The 21,704-nt window shown below is 30.3% G+C and overlaps 1 protein-coding gene across 2 annotated transcripts in view; it reads right to left on the reverse strand.

Moving 5' to 3' along the window:
• Nucleotides 1-744: 744 nt before the first annotated feature.
• Nucleotides 745-21,704, reverse strand: part of LOC117170378 (plastin-3) — a 56,063-nt gene continuing 35,103 nt past the window's right edge. For both annotated transcript variants that reach the window (XM_033357139.1, XM_033357140.1), the window contains exons 2-4: nucleotides 8,253-8,683; nucleotides 6,857-8,069; nucleotides 745-4,370 (exon numbers count right to left, since the gene is read on the reverse strand). In XM_033357139.1, the coding sequence (XP_033213030.1) occupies nucleotides 4,179-4,370; nucleotides 6,857-8,069; nucleotides 8,253-8,683 (1,836 nt within the window). In that variant the 3' untranslated portion in view covers nucleotides 745-4,178. The remainder of the gene's footprint in view (nucleotides 4,371-6,856; nucleotides 8,070-8,252; nucleotides 8,684-21,704) is intronic.

Below are 21,704 nucleotides of genomic sequence, written 5' to 3' on the forward strand. Positions count from 1 at the left end.
TGTAAACTCTTGGATACAAAATAAATCATTTTTAAAAAATTAATGACAAAATAACAAAATTATAAGAAAGTACAGAATGAAAAAATATGAATGTTGTGAAATAACCTAATTCAAGGTTAGCTGTGCTAAAAATCAGATCTCTGAAAAAACAGTTTTTCTATGATTTTAAGAATCAATATAACATTCCTGTAGATGTAATATAAAAATTTTAAAAAAGCTTTCAATTTTAAACCTTCAAAAAAATTTATTTGTACAATGTTTTTTGCAATTGAACTTTTTCTCATTATCCTTTAATACCAGTTTTTCAAAAACTGTTGAATATTTATAAATAAGGACTCTTATTTTAGGGAATAACCTTCTCTAAAATTCTACTGTTTCCAATCTTGAAAGTAAATTTTTCTATGGCTGAAAGCATTAAAAAAAATTTTTTTTGAATGAAAATTCTCTAAAAAGGAAATATTCGAGATACAAAATTTCCATAATTAATTACATTTATTTTACCTAAATATCCACTGAATTTTAAGCATAAGTAGATCATTAATTAAGCTTTTAGTAGTATTTAATTATTTAATTTTTCGACTGTGCTAATATATTTAAGAATATTTTGTAAGATAATTTTCCAAAGCTTCCTAATTCAAACATATTCATTGAAAACATATAAAATCACTAAGATATTGCCCGGTAATATCTAGATATTCTATTTTAATATTCATATTTCGCCGCGCAAGAATAAAGAACAAAAGGTTTTGGATTAACTTAATTTTATTTTCAAGTTTACACTACATGAAATTAAAATCAGCAGAATTTTTTATCGTTCTCCTTAAATCAATAGTACTGCACTATTAATTTCAACCCAATTTACCTCACGATAAAATCGACAAGAAAAAAAAATTGTTATACCTTTATAGTATACACCTCATTTTTAATATTTTCATTATCACGAGATAAATTTGGTTTCTTTCATCGGTAGCTTATTGCAATTTGCATAATTGCTTCTATTACCACCGATAAATAATACTCAAAATTACCTTGGTTACACAAAACTATTCTCAATTTCTACGATATTCATGATTGCTTTTTATGCTGATTCGCGTAACATAAATTCGAATTCTATTTACATTCAATTATCATGTTTACATGTCAAATTATCATACTGTTTCCAATATAATTAAATCAACACAAATCATATTTATACAGAGAAAAAGAATATTACCAAACATACATTATTATTTGTAATGTTAAAAATTACACAGAGCCTTCGTAAAAGATAATTTTATAAAAGAACGATAATTTTAAATATCGCCCAGATAATGACAATATTGCTTGGCAAATGCACTAAGCATAAATGCGGGATTGCATGACGGTGGAATATATCTTATCAACATGGCTATGCAAAGACCTTGTCTCTACAAAACTTTATACTTTTACACTCAAGAATTTTTTCTGCTTTGCAGACCATAATATTTTCAGCCTCGGTGTATAAATTTCGGAAATCGAGTCTCTCGTGTTATTGGCCCATCAGTAAAACTAAAAAAATTCCCCTGTTTGACTTACCGGGACTGATAATATTTTTTTTAATTGGGAAAGTACGTCAAGATTGAATAGAAATAATTTGTACTTTATATAAAATCTTGATACATTTTTCCCGCAAAATATTTCCACTGTCGTAAGCAGAATCACAAATGACATAAGTACATACGTTCCAAGCTATGCAATTAAAATGCACTCAACTCCCGATATAAGAACGGTTTCAGTCATGGCTTAAAGTGGCCTTGATCCTTAACCGGGGAGCCGCATGAACTATTTATGTAGCACTTAAACGCATGAGTGTGCGTAAATCGGGTGTTCTTATATCGGGAGTGGAGTGCATTTGATTATTCTCATTCACTCACTTGATTCTCAATACAGTCCAGCTTTCGACAATGGCACGATTAATGATTATTATTGTGCGTCGATCCAAATTAAATTCGGCCATATTATCATTGCATCTCTTCTTACATAATTAATTATATAAATACATGCTAAGGAATAAAAATCCTACCCAAAAACTGCCCATTTTCGGAAACTTACACATAATAGGTACGTAAATCGATAATTGCAGAATCGATCCTCAAGGCTCTTGTTGTATAAATAGGTTGTACTCGCTTTAAAACATCCCATATAAAAAGTCGATCGACTCTTGTAAAAAGGAGTTGTATCGAATTCAAAAAAGGGAATGTAAATTGCTTTTTCGGTTTGAAAAATTTTACTAGCTACTTGACTTAGTAGTTTAGTATTATAACTGTATAATTTAAGAATGTGTATAGAGTTCTACCTTACATTAGGCGATAAAAGTCGATCGTCTCGGAGAAGGCGTTATTACAATTATTAGAAATTGCACAATTCTCGTGCGTTTACTAGATAGAATTCTCCGAGAAAAATTAATTTCGGAATTACGTCCATCATACGTATAAAATCGATTCATATATAAAATTTGTATATATTGAAGAAAATGTAATTATACTTTTCATATCAAAAAGTTTAAAACTTGATTTATCATCAAATTTGGAGAAACAAGTACAAGTTTTCTGCCAACTTGCACTCCCGACAAGTATATGCAATGCTTGACCCCTTATGGTACAAGTAACTTTGAATTAGGGTTTTAAATCACAAAAATGTGATTGTTATTTTTAGGCCCGGATTTATATTACATAATAATAATTAGGATCTTTTTAGAAGACTTATCAAATAAAGTTCAATTTGAAAAATCTAATTTGAAATTTGATTTTATGACTTTTATTTGTTTTTCCAACTTCTAATTATTTAAGATAAAGAAAGGCTGTACACTCCCTGCTGACAAAGTACAGGAAATTTTAGAATTTCGTAGACTCTATCGAGAGATAACATTAAATTGAATCAAATTCTATATATATAGGGAAAATTAAATCACACGAATTTCACCAATCAAATTCTACCACCACATTTGAAAGAGGTTCTATCGAATTATATACATCTCGAAATCCTTTACTTTTCCACCAAGAGATTCTCATTGCCACTATGAAATCCTATGTTTCGTAAAGCCGGACATTTCTATCAAATTCTATTCCTACAGAAATGTTATAGTTTTCTATCAACAGCATCTCATTGAAATTTTATCAAATCTGAAAGGCAACAAAATTGTATTAAATTCTACATTCCATAATCTTCAATATTTCTATCAAGTTATATCTCTTGAAAAATCGTATACTTTTCTATGAACAGATTCTTATTAAACCTCCATGAAATCCTATTCAAACGGAAGATATATAAAACCCTATCTTTTAAAAATTCTATCAAATTCTATCAATCGAGAAATCTTATATTTTTCTAAAACGCTGCATCCAATTCTGCGTATTAGAATCTCGCAAATTCCTATTAAATTGTATCCGCCGATAAATCTTATACTTGCTTATCGAAATTTTCTCCTTGCACAAGATTTAAATAAATCTATTATATTTGCAGAAAAGTATCAAACTTCTCCAGGAGTAGAATTTGACAGAAGCTTTCCAGGTTCTGGAAAACATGTTTGGTGTGGATAAAATTTGACTGGTCTTAAAAAAAACTGCTGATAGAAAAAATATAAGATTTTACAACGGATAGAATTTGATACAAATTTCCGAGATTGAGAGACATAGGATTAGAGGCACCTCTAACAAGGAATAAGATTTTATAGAGTTTCAGTGGGAAACTATTGATAGAAAAGTGTAAGATTCTGTCGACAGATAGAGTTAGAAAAAAACTTTCAAGATTCTGAAACATAAGATTTGATGCAAGCCTTCTATGTTCAATATTTGATAGAGTTTCAATGAGAAAATGTTCATAGAAAAGTATACGATTTCCCGAAAAATGGTCATAGATTTGATTTGATTTCTATAATTATATCAAAACCCAATTAAACTTTTCCAGCAGGGCTAGAAAATTGTACATAATTGCCAATAAATGTAAGTTTTCTAAATGAGCCTTGCAGAGCCTCCCTCGAATTTCGAAATCGCCTAGCCTAATCTAAATATTTACAAGGATTGCGTCGTCCACAACGTTGGCTGCCACCGCTGGACGGCAGGTCGGTGAGCAAAATATGATTGTATACACAAGTGCAGGTAGCGAAAAAGAAATTTTAATTGAAGAAGACGTAGGAGCAAAAGAGGAGAACAAATGGCGTTTCACTGCTGACCATTGTTGATGTTGTTTGCTTTTGAATCCATATTTGGGATGTAATCCATCGCCATTAGACAGGCGAAGACTGTCATCACCATCTTCTGCTTTACCTCGGTGATGTCTTCAGGCAACGCATAGACTCGTGCCCCACATTTTCGTGCCAAGGATATCGCGTATTTTGCATTGTCCAAGTTTTCCTGTCAAAAAGTAAAAAATCGACTATTTATTCCAAAATCCATGCTTTTTCGTAAGAAAACAAATGAGGAATGATGAAGAAAATCCCAAAAAACAAAATGCGCACACTGTTTGACGCACGTGCGCCTCACGCGTGCCGATTTCCTCCGCGTGCAGACACAACAGTTGGAATTGAATAATAAATTGTGCATTATTATAAAGGTGCCTAATGAAATTCCTATTGTTTTTTTTTAAAGAGATTTCGAAATATTACCAAATAATTGACGGGGCTTCAAAGGCATAGATTTCGTATGATTTCAAAAGACTTCGTTAAGGGATACGAAGATGTATCGATGGTTTCAAGGGTTTTAAAAGGATTTTAAGAGATTTAAAAAAATTCGAGAGCATATTCCCGGATTTTAAGGGATTTCGTAAGATTTCAACAGATTTAACATAATTTCAAAGCATTTCCGGATATTATTAAGGATTTAGAGAAATACCGAGGAATTTTAATAGCTTTTGAAAAACTGAAATGAATTTTAAACGTATTTTAAGAATTTTAACTGATTTTTCTAGATTTTAAAGGAATTCTTGCGGATTTTAGAGGATTATGAGAGAATTTTAAGGGCTTTAAATACATTTAAAGGAGTCATGGGATTTTAAAGAATTTTAAACGATGTCATGTGATACTGAAGTATTTTCACGAATTTCAAAGGATATCACGGGTTTTTTAATAATATTTTGAAAATTTAAAGAAATTCCGAAATAATTGCAAAGATTTCAAAGGATTTTAATGAATTTTAAGAGCTATAAGGGAGTAATGATGATTTATAAGTTATAAAAGATGTTAGGAGATTTTGAGAAATTTTAATAGTTTTCAGAAGATTTTAATGAATTTTAATATATTTTAAAAGAGATGTCAAAGATTTCAGAAGATGTAGTAAGATTTCAAAATATTTCACGGGTTTTAAAGGTTTTTGTGCAATTTCAACAGATTTAACGGGATTTCAAAGACTTTCCGAGTATTCTAAACAATTTTAGGGAATGCCAAAAAATTGTAATAGCTTTTGAAAGATTTTAATAAGCTTTATTATAAGGAATTTCAAGGTTTTTATCTGATTTTTAGGAATTTTAAGAAAAACCCACGGATTTTAAAGGATTAGAAGGAAGTTTTATGGGAGTTTGAAGATTCCAAGGATTTTCACGTTTTTAGAGGATTTTAAGGGATTTTAAGAAAATAAAAAAAAGTCATCGCCCATCACCGAATTTTAAAAGGTACCAGCGGATTTTAAATGGATTTCAAAAATTTGAAAGGATCTCGTAAAATTTCGAATTATTACACCGAATTTCAAAGGTTTTTAAGGATTCTAATTGGATTTCGAGGAATTCAAGCGAATTCACGAATTTTCTTATTTTTTTAAGGGTTTTAAGGAATTTCAAAGAAGTCACGGCATTTCAATAGATCCTAAAAAATTTTAGGAGAGATAAATGGGTTTCGATGATTTTACGGTATTTCAAAGAATTTTAAAATATTTCAAACGATTTCCATGTATATTTACGGAGTTTAGAGGATTTCGTACAATTTCAAAAGATTTAACAGAATTTCAAAGGATTTCCGAATATCAAACATAAGATTTTGCAAATTTCAAGCTATTCCAGGGATTTCTACATTTTTAAAGTATTCTAAGAGATTTAAGGAGATTTTAAGACAATAAACAAAAGTCATCACATTTCAAAGAATTTTAAACATTTCAAAGAATTTTAAAGTGTATCAGTGGATTTTAATTTAATTTCGAAAAATTAAAGGGATTTCAAAAGATTTGCAAAGATTTAAGAAATCTGAATACATTTCTAAGAGATATAAAGCGATTTTGATGATTTCACGGGATTTTAAAGGATTATAGTAGATTCCAAAAGATAACCAGTATATTCACGGATTTTAGAGGATTTCGTGAAATTTCAAAAGATTTATGTTAATTTAAGGAATTTCTGAATATTATAAAGTATTTTAAGAGATTTTGAAGAATTTTCATGGCTTACGAAAGATTTTAATGGCTTTTAATATATTGTAAGGAATTTCAAGAGATGCAGAAAGGTTTCAACGTATTTAGTAGATTCCAATTAATTTTCAAGGGATTTCAAAGGTGAGATTTTCGAAATATTATAAGAGATTTTTATAGGATTTTAAAGATTCTAGCGGAGTTTTAGTTATATTGAAAAAATCAGGGGATTTTAATAAGATTTTAAAGATTCGAACAGGATTTTAATGGATTTTAGGATATATAAGGAGATGTCCATGATATCGTGGGATATACCAACATTCCATAGTACAAGGCAACTTATTATTACATTCCTCATATAACTTTTTCAAAACAAACCAACCAAAAATTAGATGTACACCATATTTTATTATTTAATTATGATGTAATTTCGACTGTATTTACGGCATGACTGCAGATAGGTCAAATGTAAAATCGAATCAAATATTGAAAAAGATCCCAATAATTACCTCTTCTGTTCCACCTTCCTTAACGAGATCATAGTTCACCGAGCCTGGCTTGATTGCATCAATCAGGTCGATCACAACCTTTCCATCAGCTATCGCATAGTCCTGGAACCCTTTGATGCTGCTAGTTTTTCCAGCACCATGAAGTTTCGAATTAACCCACTGAACAATCTCCTTCTCAACCATCGAATGAGTTCCTCCCAGGGAGGTCAACAACGACAAGGTATACGATCTCATAAGCTGCCAGATCAAGGCTAGGGTCAAAGTTGCATTTCCATCATTAAGATCTTGTCCAGCAATTCCTACCAAAGAATAATTCATCTTTTTCCCTAGCTCAACTGCATAATTACAATTCTCCAGCTTCTCCATAAACTTCCTGAGCTTCGTAAACTTCTTGTGCACCTTGTTCCAACTCACTGATCCTGGCTTAATAATATCATAAAGTTGGAAAATGACAAGTCCGTCGGCAAGATCTGAATAAAGCCAGTTTACATGAGGAGAGACTCCCAAAGAATTCATCCAATTTCTGTAAGTCTTTTCCTCTCGTGTCTCTTCCAGAGCTTCGAGACCTTCAATGTTCGTTCCTGGCTTATCCAGACCAGGATAATTATTAAACATGTTCGCAACAAAGGCCAGATTTAGTTTGTAAATTCCATTTACAACATCACTTGGAGTCACGAAACTGCGACAACCCAACTTTCCAGCTTGCTGGAGCATGATTTCTGCTCTCGTCGTGTGATTCGATTCCATCAGAGCTTCCAAAGTAACTTCAGCAGTTTCAGGTGCAATTTGCTTGATCAAGTGAGAATAAATTTCGGAATCTGTAATGTCTGACATGAAATTGTTGCATCTCCTTGAAATGCCAGCATTCTCCAAGTGGTGATTTACCCAACGAAGAAGAATCATCTCTGGGGAAAGCTTCAACAAATCCTCAACACGCTCTCCATCCTGCAAGAGCGTTGCCAGTCCTGGGCAGTTTTCAAGGGTGATTTGGTTGAAGAGACCAATCCTGATGATCTGCCAAAGAAGACCCAGAACCAAATGTGGGGAACCTTTGGTTAGATCGTGAGCATCGATGTTAACAATATTACAACCAATTGCTTGAGCTGACGAGAGGGCTAGAGTCAAGTTTTCGTGCTTCTTATAAAGGGTCATGCTCTTTTTGTTGATTGTTCGTTCATCGATCGTGTCCGGACAGGAGTGATTGATGATTTTGCTATAAGGGACATAAGTAATTAGAGATATTGAGGAATGGATGGGAACGAAGATAATTTAGGCAGATAGTATGAGTTTGAGTTTGGTTCAAGTTCAAGTTTGGTTCAAGGCTACAAACGAACTTTAGGTAGGAGGTTTCATGTCTTGATACGCACGAATTGAATTGAAATTTCAAAGTTCTTACCAAAGGAGGATGCCATCTTTGACTTTGTCGTATAAGGCCCTTGATTCTCCATCGATAGGTAGGAGATGTTTCAGATCTGGATCATGTCCTAAATTTGTGTTGATCCAGTCACTAAAAGCGAGTTGTTCCTCAAGTCGTACGGAATGTGTGGTGCCTTCACTGGATGCCTCGGAGATTCCTCCCAAGGTCTCAAGATTTTCCTTTTTCGAGACGACCTGCTTGAAGGTGGATCCGAGTTCGTTAGCCTTGAGTTCCTTGCATAGCTTCTCAAATTCTTCAAAGGAGAGGCGACCCTTGTGTTCCAGTCTCTCCTTGTCGTCGTACTCCTCGATCATCTGACGCACCTTGTACCCTGGCATCTTGAATCCACACACGTCCAGCGCGTTTCGCAACTCTGTCAGGTCGATGAATCCATCCCCATTTTCGTCAATCTGCAAGGTTAAAAAAGATTGGTTAAATGTCGTTTTTTTTTATTCATGACTTTCCTCAAGGCGCTACATTGATAGAATACAAGAAATATCATAGCTCTTGGATAACCTCGTTTTCATAATTCAGGTCTGATCAATATTAAATCAGGGTGGCCATAGGTCATGGAAAACCTGGTGTCAGGGAAAGTCAGGAAAAACTCAGGTATTTAAACAAAACTCTTGTAGAAGTCAAGGAACTTGTTAAAGAAGGACTTCAAATAACTATCAAGGATAATAAATTTGATAACTTTTTATTTAAATTTAGAATTAATTTTTCTTGTCATAAGAGATTGTATGTTAAAAATCGTATTGGTTAAGATTCTAGACTTTGAAAATTTATAGTTAGGGAAAATAATTATTTCTGAAAGAAAAATTCAGGAATTTTGAAAATGGACTTTTGCGGCGACTCTAAAATGCTATTCTTGTTAGCAATTTATTTGTCTTGTATTTCTATTTTTTGCAGTTTCTTCCTTCTTAATTTATGTTTTTCGTTAAAAATATTATCATTTGGTTGAAAATTCAACAAGCTAAAAAAATGCATCCATTTTAGTTGAAAATTCGTGGTTTTGGATTGATATTTCTATAGTGTTAGCAACAAAATAACTTTTTATTGAAATTCAATATTTTTGTGCTGAAAATTAAACTACAATCATTCTTGGTTGAAAATTCATCTACTTTTTGGAAAATTCGTCTTTTTTGTTTAAAAATGTATTTGTTTTAACATAAATTTCATCTGTTTTGGACGAAATGCAACGGTTTGGTTGAAAATTAATCTTTTTTTTATTGAGGATTCAACTAAATTCAACAAAATTCGTCTTTTTTGATTAAATTCAACCATTTCTGAATAATTATTAAAATCTTTCTTGTTTAAATTATCTACTATTACATTATTTGTTTACAATTTGTCTTTCTTGGTTGAAATTTAAAATACTTGGTTGAAAGTTGAACCACTTGATTAAAGCATCACTTTTTAGTAGAAAATTCATCTCTTTAGTTAAAAGTTGAACTATTTTGATAAAAATTTATCTTTTTTTAATTTAAAATTCAACTACTTGAAAAAAAGTTGTACTGTTTTATTGAAAATAATTTTGTTAGTTGAAGGTTCTTGTCTGCGATGAAAATTTAACTATTGGATTACAAATGAGTTTTTGGGCTTTTGAATTATTTTTTTGAACCGAGATTTTAACCTTTTCATTTTTTGTTAAAAATTGATCTTTTTGACTGAAAATGTAAGTTTTCTATATTTAGCTGAGAATTTATATTTTTTGCTGAAAATTCTTATTTTTTATTAATAAAATAATCTTGCTTTTTTTTTAATTTCATATATTTGTTCGGAAATTTGACTATTTTGTTGAAAATTCATGTTTTTTCATTTGTCTTTTTGGTTAAAAAATTCACATATTCTGTTAGAAAATCTGTTTTGTTAAAAATACAACTATTACATATTTATGTTGAGACTTCCCCTTGGTTGGTTGAAAATTAAAATATTTGATTGAAAATTGAACGTTTTTGTTCAAAATTAGTTTTTTCGTTTAGAATTAATCTTTTTATTGAAAATTTAACTTTTCGGGTTGAAAATTCAATTATTTAGTTAAAAATTCTAACTTTTTTATATAAAGATGAATTTTTGTAATTAAAAATTCGACAACTGGGTTGATGATTCGACAATTTGGTTAAAAGTTTAACTGTTTTGTTGAACATTTGTCGCTTTTTCTTTAATCCTTAAATATTTGATTGTGAAGGCAACTGTTTGGTTAAAATTAATTTTGTTGTTGAAAATTCATTTTTTCGGTGTAAAAGTCAACTTTTCTCCAAAACATTCGCCTTTGTAGCTTGAAAATTGAACTAAATGGTTCAAAATACAACTGTTTTTGGTTAAAATGTGATGTTTTTTGATTGAAAATTTATCATTGTAGGAAGAAGATTAAGGCATTTAACTAAAAATTCAGCGATTTTTTAATATTTAATTATTTTGTTGAAAACTAAATTAAATTGTTGAGAAGTCATCTTTGTTGGTAAAAAATTCTTTTACCTTCACAGAAAATCCCTCCTTTTCTGTTTTATTCCATTTATAAAAGATTTTTTCAATGTTACAAGATTCAAATACTGTCCTTTAAATATTAATGGTCAGGAAAAATGAAAAATTGTTCAGAAAAAAATTAGGGCCGATGCCTTGAGTTTCACTGTATTGATCTGACCTTGAAACTTGTTTTTAGAATTTATTCTCTCAATGGTATTTGGGTCAGATCTGATCGAAATCCGATCAACTCTAAGAATGCAGATGTATCATTATAGGTAATTTCAGTAAAAATAGAGTTGATCTGTCATTACTGGCGGTATTTCTTAGTATTTTTTTAATCGTCTGGTCCGCGAGACCTACTCTTACGAAACATTGCTGCGCCTTTGGAAACTAGGCCTACGTAATATGTATACCGATCTGACTAATCATCACACTATTCCATATGCCGCATCGTGACGTCATAGTCGCGACACTCAGAAAAGTAAGGTGAACATATAGAGAATGTTAGGTAACAATTAAAGAAACCATTACCGCACTAATTATGATAAGTCCCGTGGATTGCAATGAAGTTTCTAAAAGAGGATAACAAGCTTTTCAAATGGAATTCACTCACGGCTTGAAAAAGACCAGTGAAGTCTTCCAAATATTCATCAACGACGTCCCACTTTTGCATTGCATGTATTTTCATGGTGGAATTGGAAAGAATGGAAAATTTTGGTAAAGAAAATTTAAAGGTGGAAAATTCAAACCGACCCTCTGACATGCACTTTGTGACTGGTTCTCTTATGGGCCTTATCAAAAGTAGGATTCGAATCATTGAAACAATTTTCAGAGGCTTTTCATTTATAGGATATCGAATGCAATCGCTCATAGGCGATCCTAGGTAATAGCTAATCAACGAGTAAGCGAGAACAAGTCGAGGGTCATAAAATATTCCTATGTCGGTAAAAGATCTCTTCATTTACTAGGACATTTTTTTTCTCTATTGAAATCCGTTGATTATTTAGACATAGAGAACTATGATTAATTTAATTGACCAATTGATGTATATAAGGTATATATCACTATCAATTTTCAAATACTTCCAATAGATTTCATGAATTCGATGGGAATTTAGGAGAAGAATGGTAGCTTTTCAAAATATTTACAATTTTTCTTTTTACTATCTTTTGATAAAACTCGTATTTTTAGTTTGATTTATCGAAAATACTATTAGAAAAATATATAATTCAAATTTTGAGCCAAACGACTCGAAATCGGGAAAAAGTCTGAAATAATTATAAAAATCTTCATGATGATAAAAGTGATTAATTATGAGATTTCTGTATAAACAAAAAATTAATGTCATTGTGAACGATGGAAATTGAAGCATATGAAATATTGAAAACCTTAAAAGTTTAGTTATTCTAAAAACGTTAAAAATTATAGATATTTTAATTGCGAGCTTTAAAAAAATGAATCCAAGCTTAATTGGACTGTTATAAATCAATCAATTTCAAACTTCATTTAAAATTGAAGTATTCTTAAATTAGGATCTTGAAAACAAAGCCATTAATAATTAATAATTTTCAAATTGTGCATCACGATTTTTAAAATTCAATCATTTTAATCTAAAGAGCAAAAGCAATAACTTAAAAATTAATTATACTTTGTTGTAATTTGTTGTTGTAATATACAATTATAAAAAAGGTTGCTTCATATGTTTCAAACTTTATAATTTTACAGTTTAATCACTCAGAAAAAATATTAATTTGAGAGGCAAGGCTTTAGTTTTTAAGCCATTTTTTTCTATTTTTTTTATATATTAATGTGGAAAATGTCTTGAAAAATGTCTTGAAAAATTAAAAAAGCTACCTGAAAAATATGCAGTTGTTAATGATTTTTTATTCTTGTAAATTGCTTGGAATGCTTTTAAACTTTTTCGAATCCTTTTGAATTCTTTTAACTTCCTTGAAATCAATTGAATTTCTCCGAATTTTCAGATGTATCTGCATTAATCTAAAATCTAAATGGTCTGAATTGTCTGAATTGTCTGAATGATCTGAATTCCTTGAATTAATGGAATTCCCTAAATTATTAGAACTTCCTGAATTCCAAGAATTTCGAAATAATTCACAGAATTCAGAGGAATTCACAAAAATTGGAGAAACTGAATAAATTCTATGAATTCAAAGCATTCAGAAGATTTGAAAAAATTCGGAGAATTCAAAGAATTTCAGGATATTAAAATATTCGAGGAATTCAGAAAATTCAGAATATCAAACGATTTTAGAGAATTTTGAGAATTTTTAATATTCAAGTATTAAAGTAGAGCATGTAGAGAATTAAAAGATTTCAGAAAACTGAAATAATTTAGAGAAATTAAAATTAGAGAATTTCAGAGATCTTAGAGCGTTTAACGAATCTAAGGAACTTTAGGGAGTTCAAAATATTCCAGAAATTCATGGCATTCAGAATATTCGAGGATTTCAAGGAATTTGGAGAAATCAGGGCTTTTAGAGAATTCAAGGGATTCAGAGATGTTCAGGAAATCAGAGAATATGCCAAATTTTGATTTTTTTAAATATAAAACCCTCAATTTAAAATAAAAAAATGAAAATGTCTTATTTTAAGTTTTGAAAATTGTGCGTTTCTAGTTTGAAAGTAGTCCAGGCATCTGGTTCTTTTACACCGTATTAAGTAGATATGGCGCATTCTTTTGCTAAAATGGTTTATTAAGGGGTCCTGAGTAAAATTCCAGGTTTTGTAGAAATGACACCCGTGCGTCCCGGATATATTTTTGACAAATTCCAAAAATCGTGATTCCGTAGGCCGACCCGTCCCATTGCATTTTAAAGCAAAATTTTCAACGCCAAAATTAAATTAGAAAAAATTCCGAAAATTTCGAGGGCACGGAAAAACTTCTGTATACAACAGGTGCCAAGTTATGGTCCTTTAAAGAATCCAGATTTTACGGAAAAAGAGGCGATAAAACCCCAATTCTGAACTTTGCGTCTATACTTTGGAATCTATTAATTTAACAAGAAAATTTCAAAAATTAAATTGAAGCACACAACAATAGATCATAAGCTATACCCTCACAAAGTTGACCGCTTTTGACCTATTTTTCAGGGCAAATTACTCGTGTTCAGTTTTTTCAAAATACTTCACTTCTCCGTGAAGCTACATAAGTGGTGCAAGAGAAAAAGTTGGAGGGTAGGAAACTCAGTGTAAATCTTCTAGTCTTTACAGATCTCTCTGAAGAAACAATATTCTTTGGCTATTTTGAGATATTTATAGCCATAAAAGTTTTTTCAAAACTGCTCATTTCGTACACATCCAACAGAAAAACGGCAAGAAAATAAATTATAGAGGACTAAATTCTACGTAAAATAAAAAAAAATACAATGTTTTAGCTCATATAGGTCACGAGTTACGATCATGAAACTTTGACCCTTTCCATTCGGAAGGCTCTGTATGTACTGGAAAATGTACTGCAACCGTATTTGAGTATTTTGGTAAATGAAAAAAATACAAATTAACTGATGTTACATTGTTTACTTTTTATTGATAAAAAATTCTATTAAGGGGGGTTCCTACTTTGTTGGGTGAAAAAAATCGCTTTTTTCTTTTTTCATTTTCGGATAGATATATGTTTCAAAAATATACCTGGAAAATTTCAAGTTAAAATATCGAAAATTTCGAAAGTTATGGGCCGTTGAATACAGAGGTGTCAAACGCACTGGGCTGCAGCGGCCGGGTGCTCTGCGGCGGCGAAACTGATTCGATTTTAGGCTTGATTTTCACGTCAATGAAGAAGGTGGCTTGTATGGACCTGGAATATCTGACTAGGCGTAAGTACTCTCATTTTCTGAACTTTATTCAAACAAATGATTTTTGTAAATCTGATGTCCAATTCGTGATTTCTGACCGCTTGAACTATGAAAATCATATGAATCTTGGAAAAAAGTAATTTTGCAATATTTTTATTATATAAATTGTTTAAATAATTTTTATTGCAAAAATAGTACCAGATTTGAAATCAGTGATATTGAAAGCTATGGAAAGCATATGCATCATTCAAAAATTGTAATTTGTTTATGAAAATTGTTTATAAAAATTGTTTAAACAAATGAGTTTTCCAAATTTGATGGCAGATTTGAAATCATCGACCCCGAAAACATACGAAATGATGGATAAGTGTAATTTTATCGCAAAAGTTCAACATAATTTTTTGCATTTTTCATGAAAAACTTTGAACGCGTTTTTCTCGAAACCACGTTTTCCGTGTTGGTGGAAGTCCCACAAGGCGCAAAAATTGAGCAATCGCTATGAAACTTTTTTGACATGTTCTCAGAAGGTTTCCGCACAAAGTAGACTACAATTATAAAAAAATATTGAAAATTGTTTGTTTAAAAAAATAATTAGTAGCAAAAAAAAGTGAAAACATCAATTTTTTTTCAAAATCTCATAACTTCCTCATTTTTCATTTTTTTTCTTAATTTTAGTCTACTTTGTGCGCTACAGTGTATAGATTAAGAAAATATGTTGATTTTTTGTTTCAGATTTTTTCTACGGCGGACAGATCTTCCACCAGCGGGAAAAGTCGACGCTGACCACCCGTCATTGATGGGACTCCCCGTCCCCCTTTTCATGTAACGACCCAACAAATTTTGTAGTACTACAATAAATATGGACAAACAATTGTGGAAAATTTCAACCTCCTATCTTTTATACTTTCCTCAAAAAATATTCCCAAAAAAACAGCCGGATTTCGGCCCAACAAAGTAGGAACCCCCCTTAAAGGGATCAGTTTTATAACTTTGTATTATTTTATCTTAAAAATGTTAAAAATCGAAAGAATGTTTTTTTAAATGAACTCTTTTCCATTCTGCCATGGAGGTAGAGTATTATGCGCTTTTTTATAAAGTGGTTCCCTAGGAAACTAGTTAATTGGTTTTTTTTCAATTTATTTCGACAACAAATATTTTGGAAGTGATTTTCACAAAGTAAGGTAAACGTTCCAATGATCGTGACCTTTGTCCCAGTAATCTTGATTCCAATTTTCTTTCTTTTTATTTAATTTAAATAAATGCAATTTCTCTTCGCTACTAAAAAATGCTAAAGATAAGTGGGATTTATCATTAGATGTTACTTTTCACATATATTTTTAATAATATATTCAAATCATAACCAAGTTTCACGATTACTGGGGCCGTCACGATTACTGGAACTTTCAAACTCAAATACATTAAATAGGCACACAAATGATAGAGTGAAGAGTATTAATCAAGCAATTGATTGTTTTTCAATAAAAAAGAAGAAAAAGTGAACGTGTAATGAACTAGAAATGCATGCATGGCACCAAAATGCTCAAATACGGTCGCAGTACATTTTCCAGTATACATACAGACAGAGCCTTCCGAATGTAAACGGTCAAAGTTTCATGTTCATAACTCGTAACCGATATGAGCTAAAACATTGTATTTTTTATTTTATGCAGAATTTAGTCCTCTATCATTTATTTTCTTGACGTTTTTTTGTAAGAGGCGTACGAAATGAGCCGTTTTGAAAAAACTTTTTTGGCTGTAAACTATAACACTTGATCTGTGATGACTAGAATATTATATTTTTTTAGATTTACGCTGAGTGTCCTGCCCTGCAACTTTTTCTCTTGCACCACTTATGTAGCTTCACGGAGAAGTGAAGTATTTTGAAAAAACTGAACACGAGTAATTTGCGCTGAAAAATAGGTCAAAAGCTGTCAACTTAGTGAGGCTATAACTTAGGATCTATTGTTTTTTTGCCCTCAAATTTTTCAGAATTTTATCTAGCTTAATTTTGGTGTTGATCATTTTGATCTAAAATGCAATGGGACGGGTCAGTCTACGCAAACACCCCTTATTAAAGAACCTTATACGCAGAACCCCTTAATAAACCGCTTTAGCAAAAAAACGCGCATTACCTGCTTAATACGGTAAAAAGACCTTTTTTCGTACGTGATGCCTGGATTAAGTCTTTAAATTTGATATTGTACTATTTTTTAGAAATGAAAATTTTGAATTTAAAACGTTCTAAATTTGAAATGGGTCTATTTTCAAGTCGTGAAATTAATTAATTGTCAGTATTAAATGCTAAGTAGTTGAATTATTTTAATGGGTATGCCTAAGAGGGAGAATTTCTCTATTTTTATAGCGTCCAAGACTTTAGAAGTGTACAATTTCAAGTATTCTGCAGGTTATTTAATTTAAAAGATTTTGAGTTGTGATTTATTTAATTATTTAAAGTTTATAATTTAAAATTATTTAATTTCAAACGTTTATTTGATTTTTTTTTCAACTATGAAATATAGGTATTTTCAAATGATATTCAGTTTTGAAAAATTAAAAAATGAAACCAAACAATTTTTAAGGTTTCAATATACATATGTACTTTCAATTGAACATTGTTTGATTTTAAGCGATTCCAGTTTTTAAAAAACATTGTTATACATTTTTCATAATATTTGAAATAATTCTGACTGTTTATGTAATAAACTATGAAAGTTAATGTCTCCACTCATACCTGAAATTACAAAATTGTAATTGTAATAGATTTTAACCATTTAATTATTTTTACTTAAACTAATATTGGAGCTCATAAAGGTGGAAGGCTTCTTCTTTATTTCAAGTATTTTAGTAAATAAAAAAATTATTCTTTCCTTTTAGACTTATGTATTCCAAACTTTAAATCCCTTAAATAATAAAACGATCGCTGGTTTCGCCATCCTGTAATTTTTCATCTGGTTATTTGTCCCAGAAGTGTCGAAGGCAACTAAAGTAAATTTATAAAGCCTGATCCAAAAGAGTAGGAAAAAATAATAAAGAATGGAATTTAATCTAATAAAGCGATTTCAGCGAAAGCTTGACTAGTCAATAGGCAACGTCCGTTGCACTTCTTGAAGTAGAAATATTTCATAACCGTTGATCATTGTATTTATGCATGCTTGATATTCCGCTAGAGACCTAAAAGTCTTTGCGCTCTATCAATCCGTCTACCTAGCGTATCGTTTTTCCGGATTCCGAAACGTGCCCTCACAGCAATATTGGATATTCCGGGATATTCCAGGAAAAACCTATGAAGATGTTCTGCAAGGTGGAAATTTGGATGTCCTGGATATCTATGGGACGATTACTCCAGATATCCTGGTAATATCCCAATTTCAGCTTTGTACGACATACCTATAAGATAACCCAAAACTTAAATAGGATATCTAGGGATATCCTGTTGCTCTGAGGATGTGTTACTTAGAGGACAAAAAGCAAACTATAGTTCTTTAAATGTTAAATCCTTTCTGAAAGCCTTCGAAAGGAGACAGTAAGAATGATAATTATCTATTCATTAAGATTCTTGTTTGATATCGTCCACGTGCTTCATGTGATACGTCATTTTATTGTTTACATTCTTGCAACGTGTCCCACTATCTCAAATATTGTTGTCAAACATTAAAAGTTTCGAGAAAGTAAAATATGTACTTTGTTCTTGACGGTACATCTGACTTCATAAAAAACAAAACGTTACTCAATGTTACTTCAAGCGTGACTCAATAACTTCAGAAGATTTAGCTGTGATTGTTTTGCCTATCTATAAGTCATTCGAAAACAATAAACTTCTTTATGCATTGCAATGAGTCTCATTCAAAACTTTTTTCGAATTCTTGTCCGTTTACTTTTTAAAAAAAGCTTTACGATGTGTGAAAATTAAATTTAATATGGTTAAATTGGACCTTATTCAATTATCTTGTGTGGGATAGACTAGTCCCGAAATTCGGGACGACTAGCCAAGCCTATAAAAAATTCATTCCGAATTGCGAGACGAGACATTTCGGTTTTTAAAATATTTGTTTGAATGTGAATTCTGGCACATTCAAATGTCCTGCCATTCGTGTCTATTGAACTTTTAATTTAATCTCAAACCAATTTCTTTAAATTAATTACTTTTTGAAGAATAATTCAATTCATTGAGTTGAGGCCGTGTAATACTTACCTGATTTCTATATCACCAACATTTTTTGCAACAACAATTTACGTCCACGTATTTTTTAATTATAAATTCGTCTGTATATGATTTATACCTTAAAATTGTACAGTTATAGACATTTCTAATTTAATTAAAATGTTCAAATTTAAATTATGAACTTTTGAACTCTTGCCAATTTCAAAATTTCACATTTATAAAAAGTCGTTTATTATGAAGTCTTTTAATTTAAATTATTTATTTTTTTAGCATTGTCATATTTTAGTATTTTAAAATATTAAACTGGAACATTTTTTATAAATTGAAGAACTCACATTTTTGTATTTTGAAAGCTTCCAATTTCAAATGATACAATTGAGAATTCTACCAATTACAAAAATTTTCAGCTCAACATTGTTCATTACTTATTTTTTTACACATTTACATACTTATTTTAAAACTTATTTTGGAGGGCATTTAAATATATGTTAAATTAAATTTTAAATATTAAAAATTTTTAAATAAATGTTACCTTGCATCTTAAAATTGCTCAATTTTCATCATTTTTTATTTTTGAACGGCTTAATGTTTAAAATTGTTTATTCTCCAAGGCTTTTAGTCGCAAAATTTTCAATTTCTAAGTTCGAATGTAAAATAGTTTAAAGATTTGAACAACATGAGCAATAATTATTTTTTTGTTAGAATTCTTCACACAGTAATGTCTAATTTGTTTAAAATCTTTTTTTGTTCAAGGTCCGCAAATTCAGGATTGCATGTTGCAAATTCTTTGCTCAAGTACGGCCCACGTTGTACATAGGTGTGCAACTTTTGATTTGTTCTCCATTGTCACTGATTACTGAATCATATTTACATTTAAATACAAATACAAAATTATATTTCTTTTAAAAAAATTATCTTATAGTTTCTTTTATTTATCTAATATTAACAAACATATGTTCAACACATTTTATTGTATTTTAAGTACATATTTAATCAATTTCATGGGAGTTATCATGATAATTTTTAAATTAAGTTTTAATAAAACCAGGAACTAAAATTTTAAAGGGACATGACAAAACTGAAAAAAAATCAAAGGATTTTGAAGATTTTAAGTTATATATAAAGATTCCAAAAAGTGCTAAGAGGTTTTAAAACTTTTAACGAATTGTGAAAGAATTTTTAGGATTTCCAAATATTTCAAGGTATTTAAAAGAATTACATGCGATTAATAGGTGTTTATGGGACCTCCATTGATTTCAAAGGCTTTGAAGGATTTTAAAATATTTACAATATCTGAAGCTATTACAACCGATTTCAAATAATTTTAAGAGATTTCAAAAATTTCAAAGAACTTTACAGGATTTCCAAAGGTTTTAAGCTCTATTATAAGGGATTTCTAGAGAACTTTAATTAATATGTTTATTGTATTCATAGTTAAGGAATTTTAAATTATTTATATTCATATATTTAAAAAGCTTCCGAAGAATTTTAAGAGACTAAAAGAATGTCTTGAAATGTCAAAGAATTATGTAGCATTGCCAAATATTTCAATGGATTTCTAGGAATTTCAGTTAATTTAAGGGATTTTAAAAGATTTCAAAGATCTTAAGCTCTTTTGACCAATTCTAAAAAACGTCAAGAGTTTTAAAAACTTTTAGGGAATTCCGAAGAATTTTTGTAACATTTCTAAACATTTCAAGGGATTTAAATATTTCAGATGATTTAAGTTATTTTAAAACAATTAAAATAATTTCAAAAAGTTTTAAAACTTCTAAAGGATGTCAAAGAATTTGAAAGCATTTCCAAGTATTTCAACTAAATTCAAAGGTCTTTGTTTGATTCAAACAAGAAAATCTGTTAGCATGCACATTGTTTTATTTAAACAAAACTTATTCATTTATTTTACCAATTTTGTTCGATTTACACTTATTTTATTTGATTAATATAACATTTCTTTAAATCAAACAAATTCGTTGTTAAACTCAAACATAATACTCCTTTGATATAGGGTCAAACAAATGTTTGTTTATTTGAAACATAGTTATTGTTCAATTTGATGAAATTTTGATTGAAATAAATAAAACTTGTATTAATTCAAATGACTTTAAATAAACTACATTCTAAAAAATTTGTTTGTTTGAATCAAACAAAAATCTTCTCCAGTGTACTAAAAAAAGTAAAAAGATTCTACATATGCATACGAGAAAAACACTTGCTATGAAGAAAAAAATGCGGAAATGAAAAAAAAATGTGCACTTGCGTATGAGATTCTAAGAGACCCAAAATAAATTATTCCTTCGTAGCTTGTCTACTCTTTTCATTATCTCCTTCAATATTTCTGTATTATTTGTGTTGCAATACTGATTATCTTATAACTTTTTTGTTGATAATGATTTTAAATCATGAATTTCCTATAATCGCGTAAAAATTATAGGAAAATCAATACAGGTCTATATTGATTTTTCTGTAATATTTTGTCTATAAGGTCAGATTTAAATTTGGCACAAAAAATGCCTTCCTTCCTTTGTTTGATCTAAATTTGTTGTATTACTCAATTTTGTTTTTCAGAGTTTTCATAAATTCTACATATATAAGAAATTAATGGTTGGAAACCATTAATTTTTGTCACAGGCTTAAGATTGATAATGCCCAACATTTTAAAGGCATTCTTGGTTAGAGTTGGATTTTTATTTTTTGATTATTTAACACGGGGCTGTCCCGGTATATATCATCAGTCACGGACGCATTTTTATAATTTAATCAAGTAATCTGATGAGAGCAGTGTGCTCCGACATATTGGACAAAGACTGGTTTTTACCCCATCATTGACGGACTCGGTTGCAGTCAAGTACACGATGGGGGGACCTATAGCTTAAGGTGGGTTCCGAACCACCAGAACCTCGGTAAAATTACATTGAAAAATTTCTAGAGGTACCGGCTCAGGAATCGAACCCCGGACCTCTGAGGTTGAAATCCGAGTGTCTAACCAAC

Source organism: Belonocnema kinseyi, chromosome 3, assembly GCF_010883055.1.
Source record: "Belonocnema kinseyi isolate 2016_QV_RU_SX_M_011 chromosome 3, B_treatae_v1, whole genome shotgun sequence".
NCBI classification, from domain to species: domain Eukaryota; kingdom Metazoa; phylum Arthropoda; class Insecta; order Hymenoptera; family Cynipidae; genus Belonocnema; species Belonocnema kinseyi.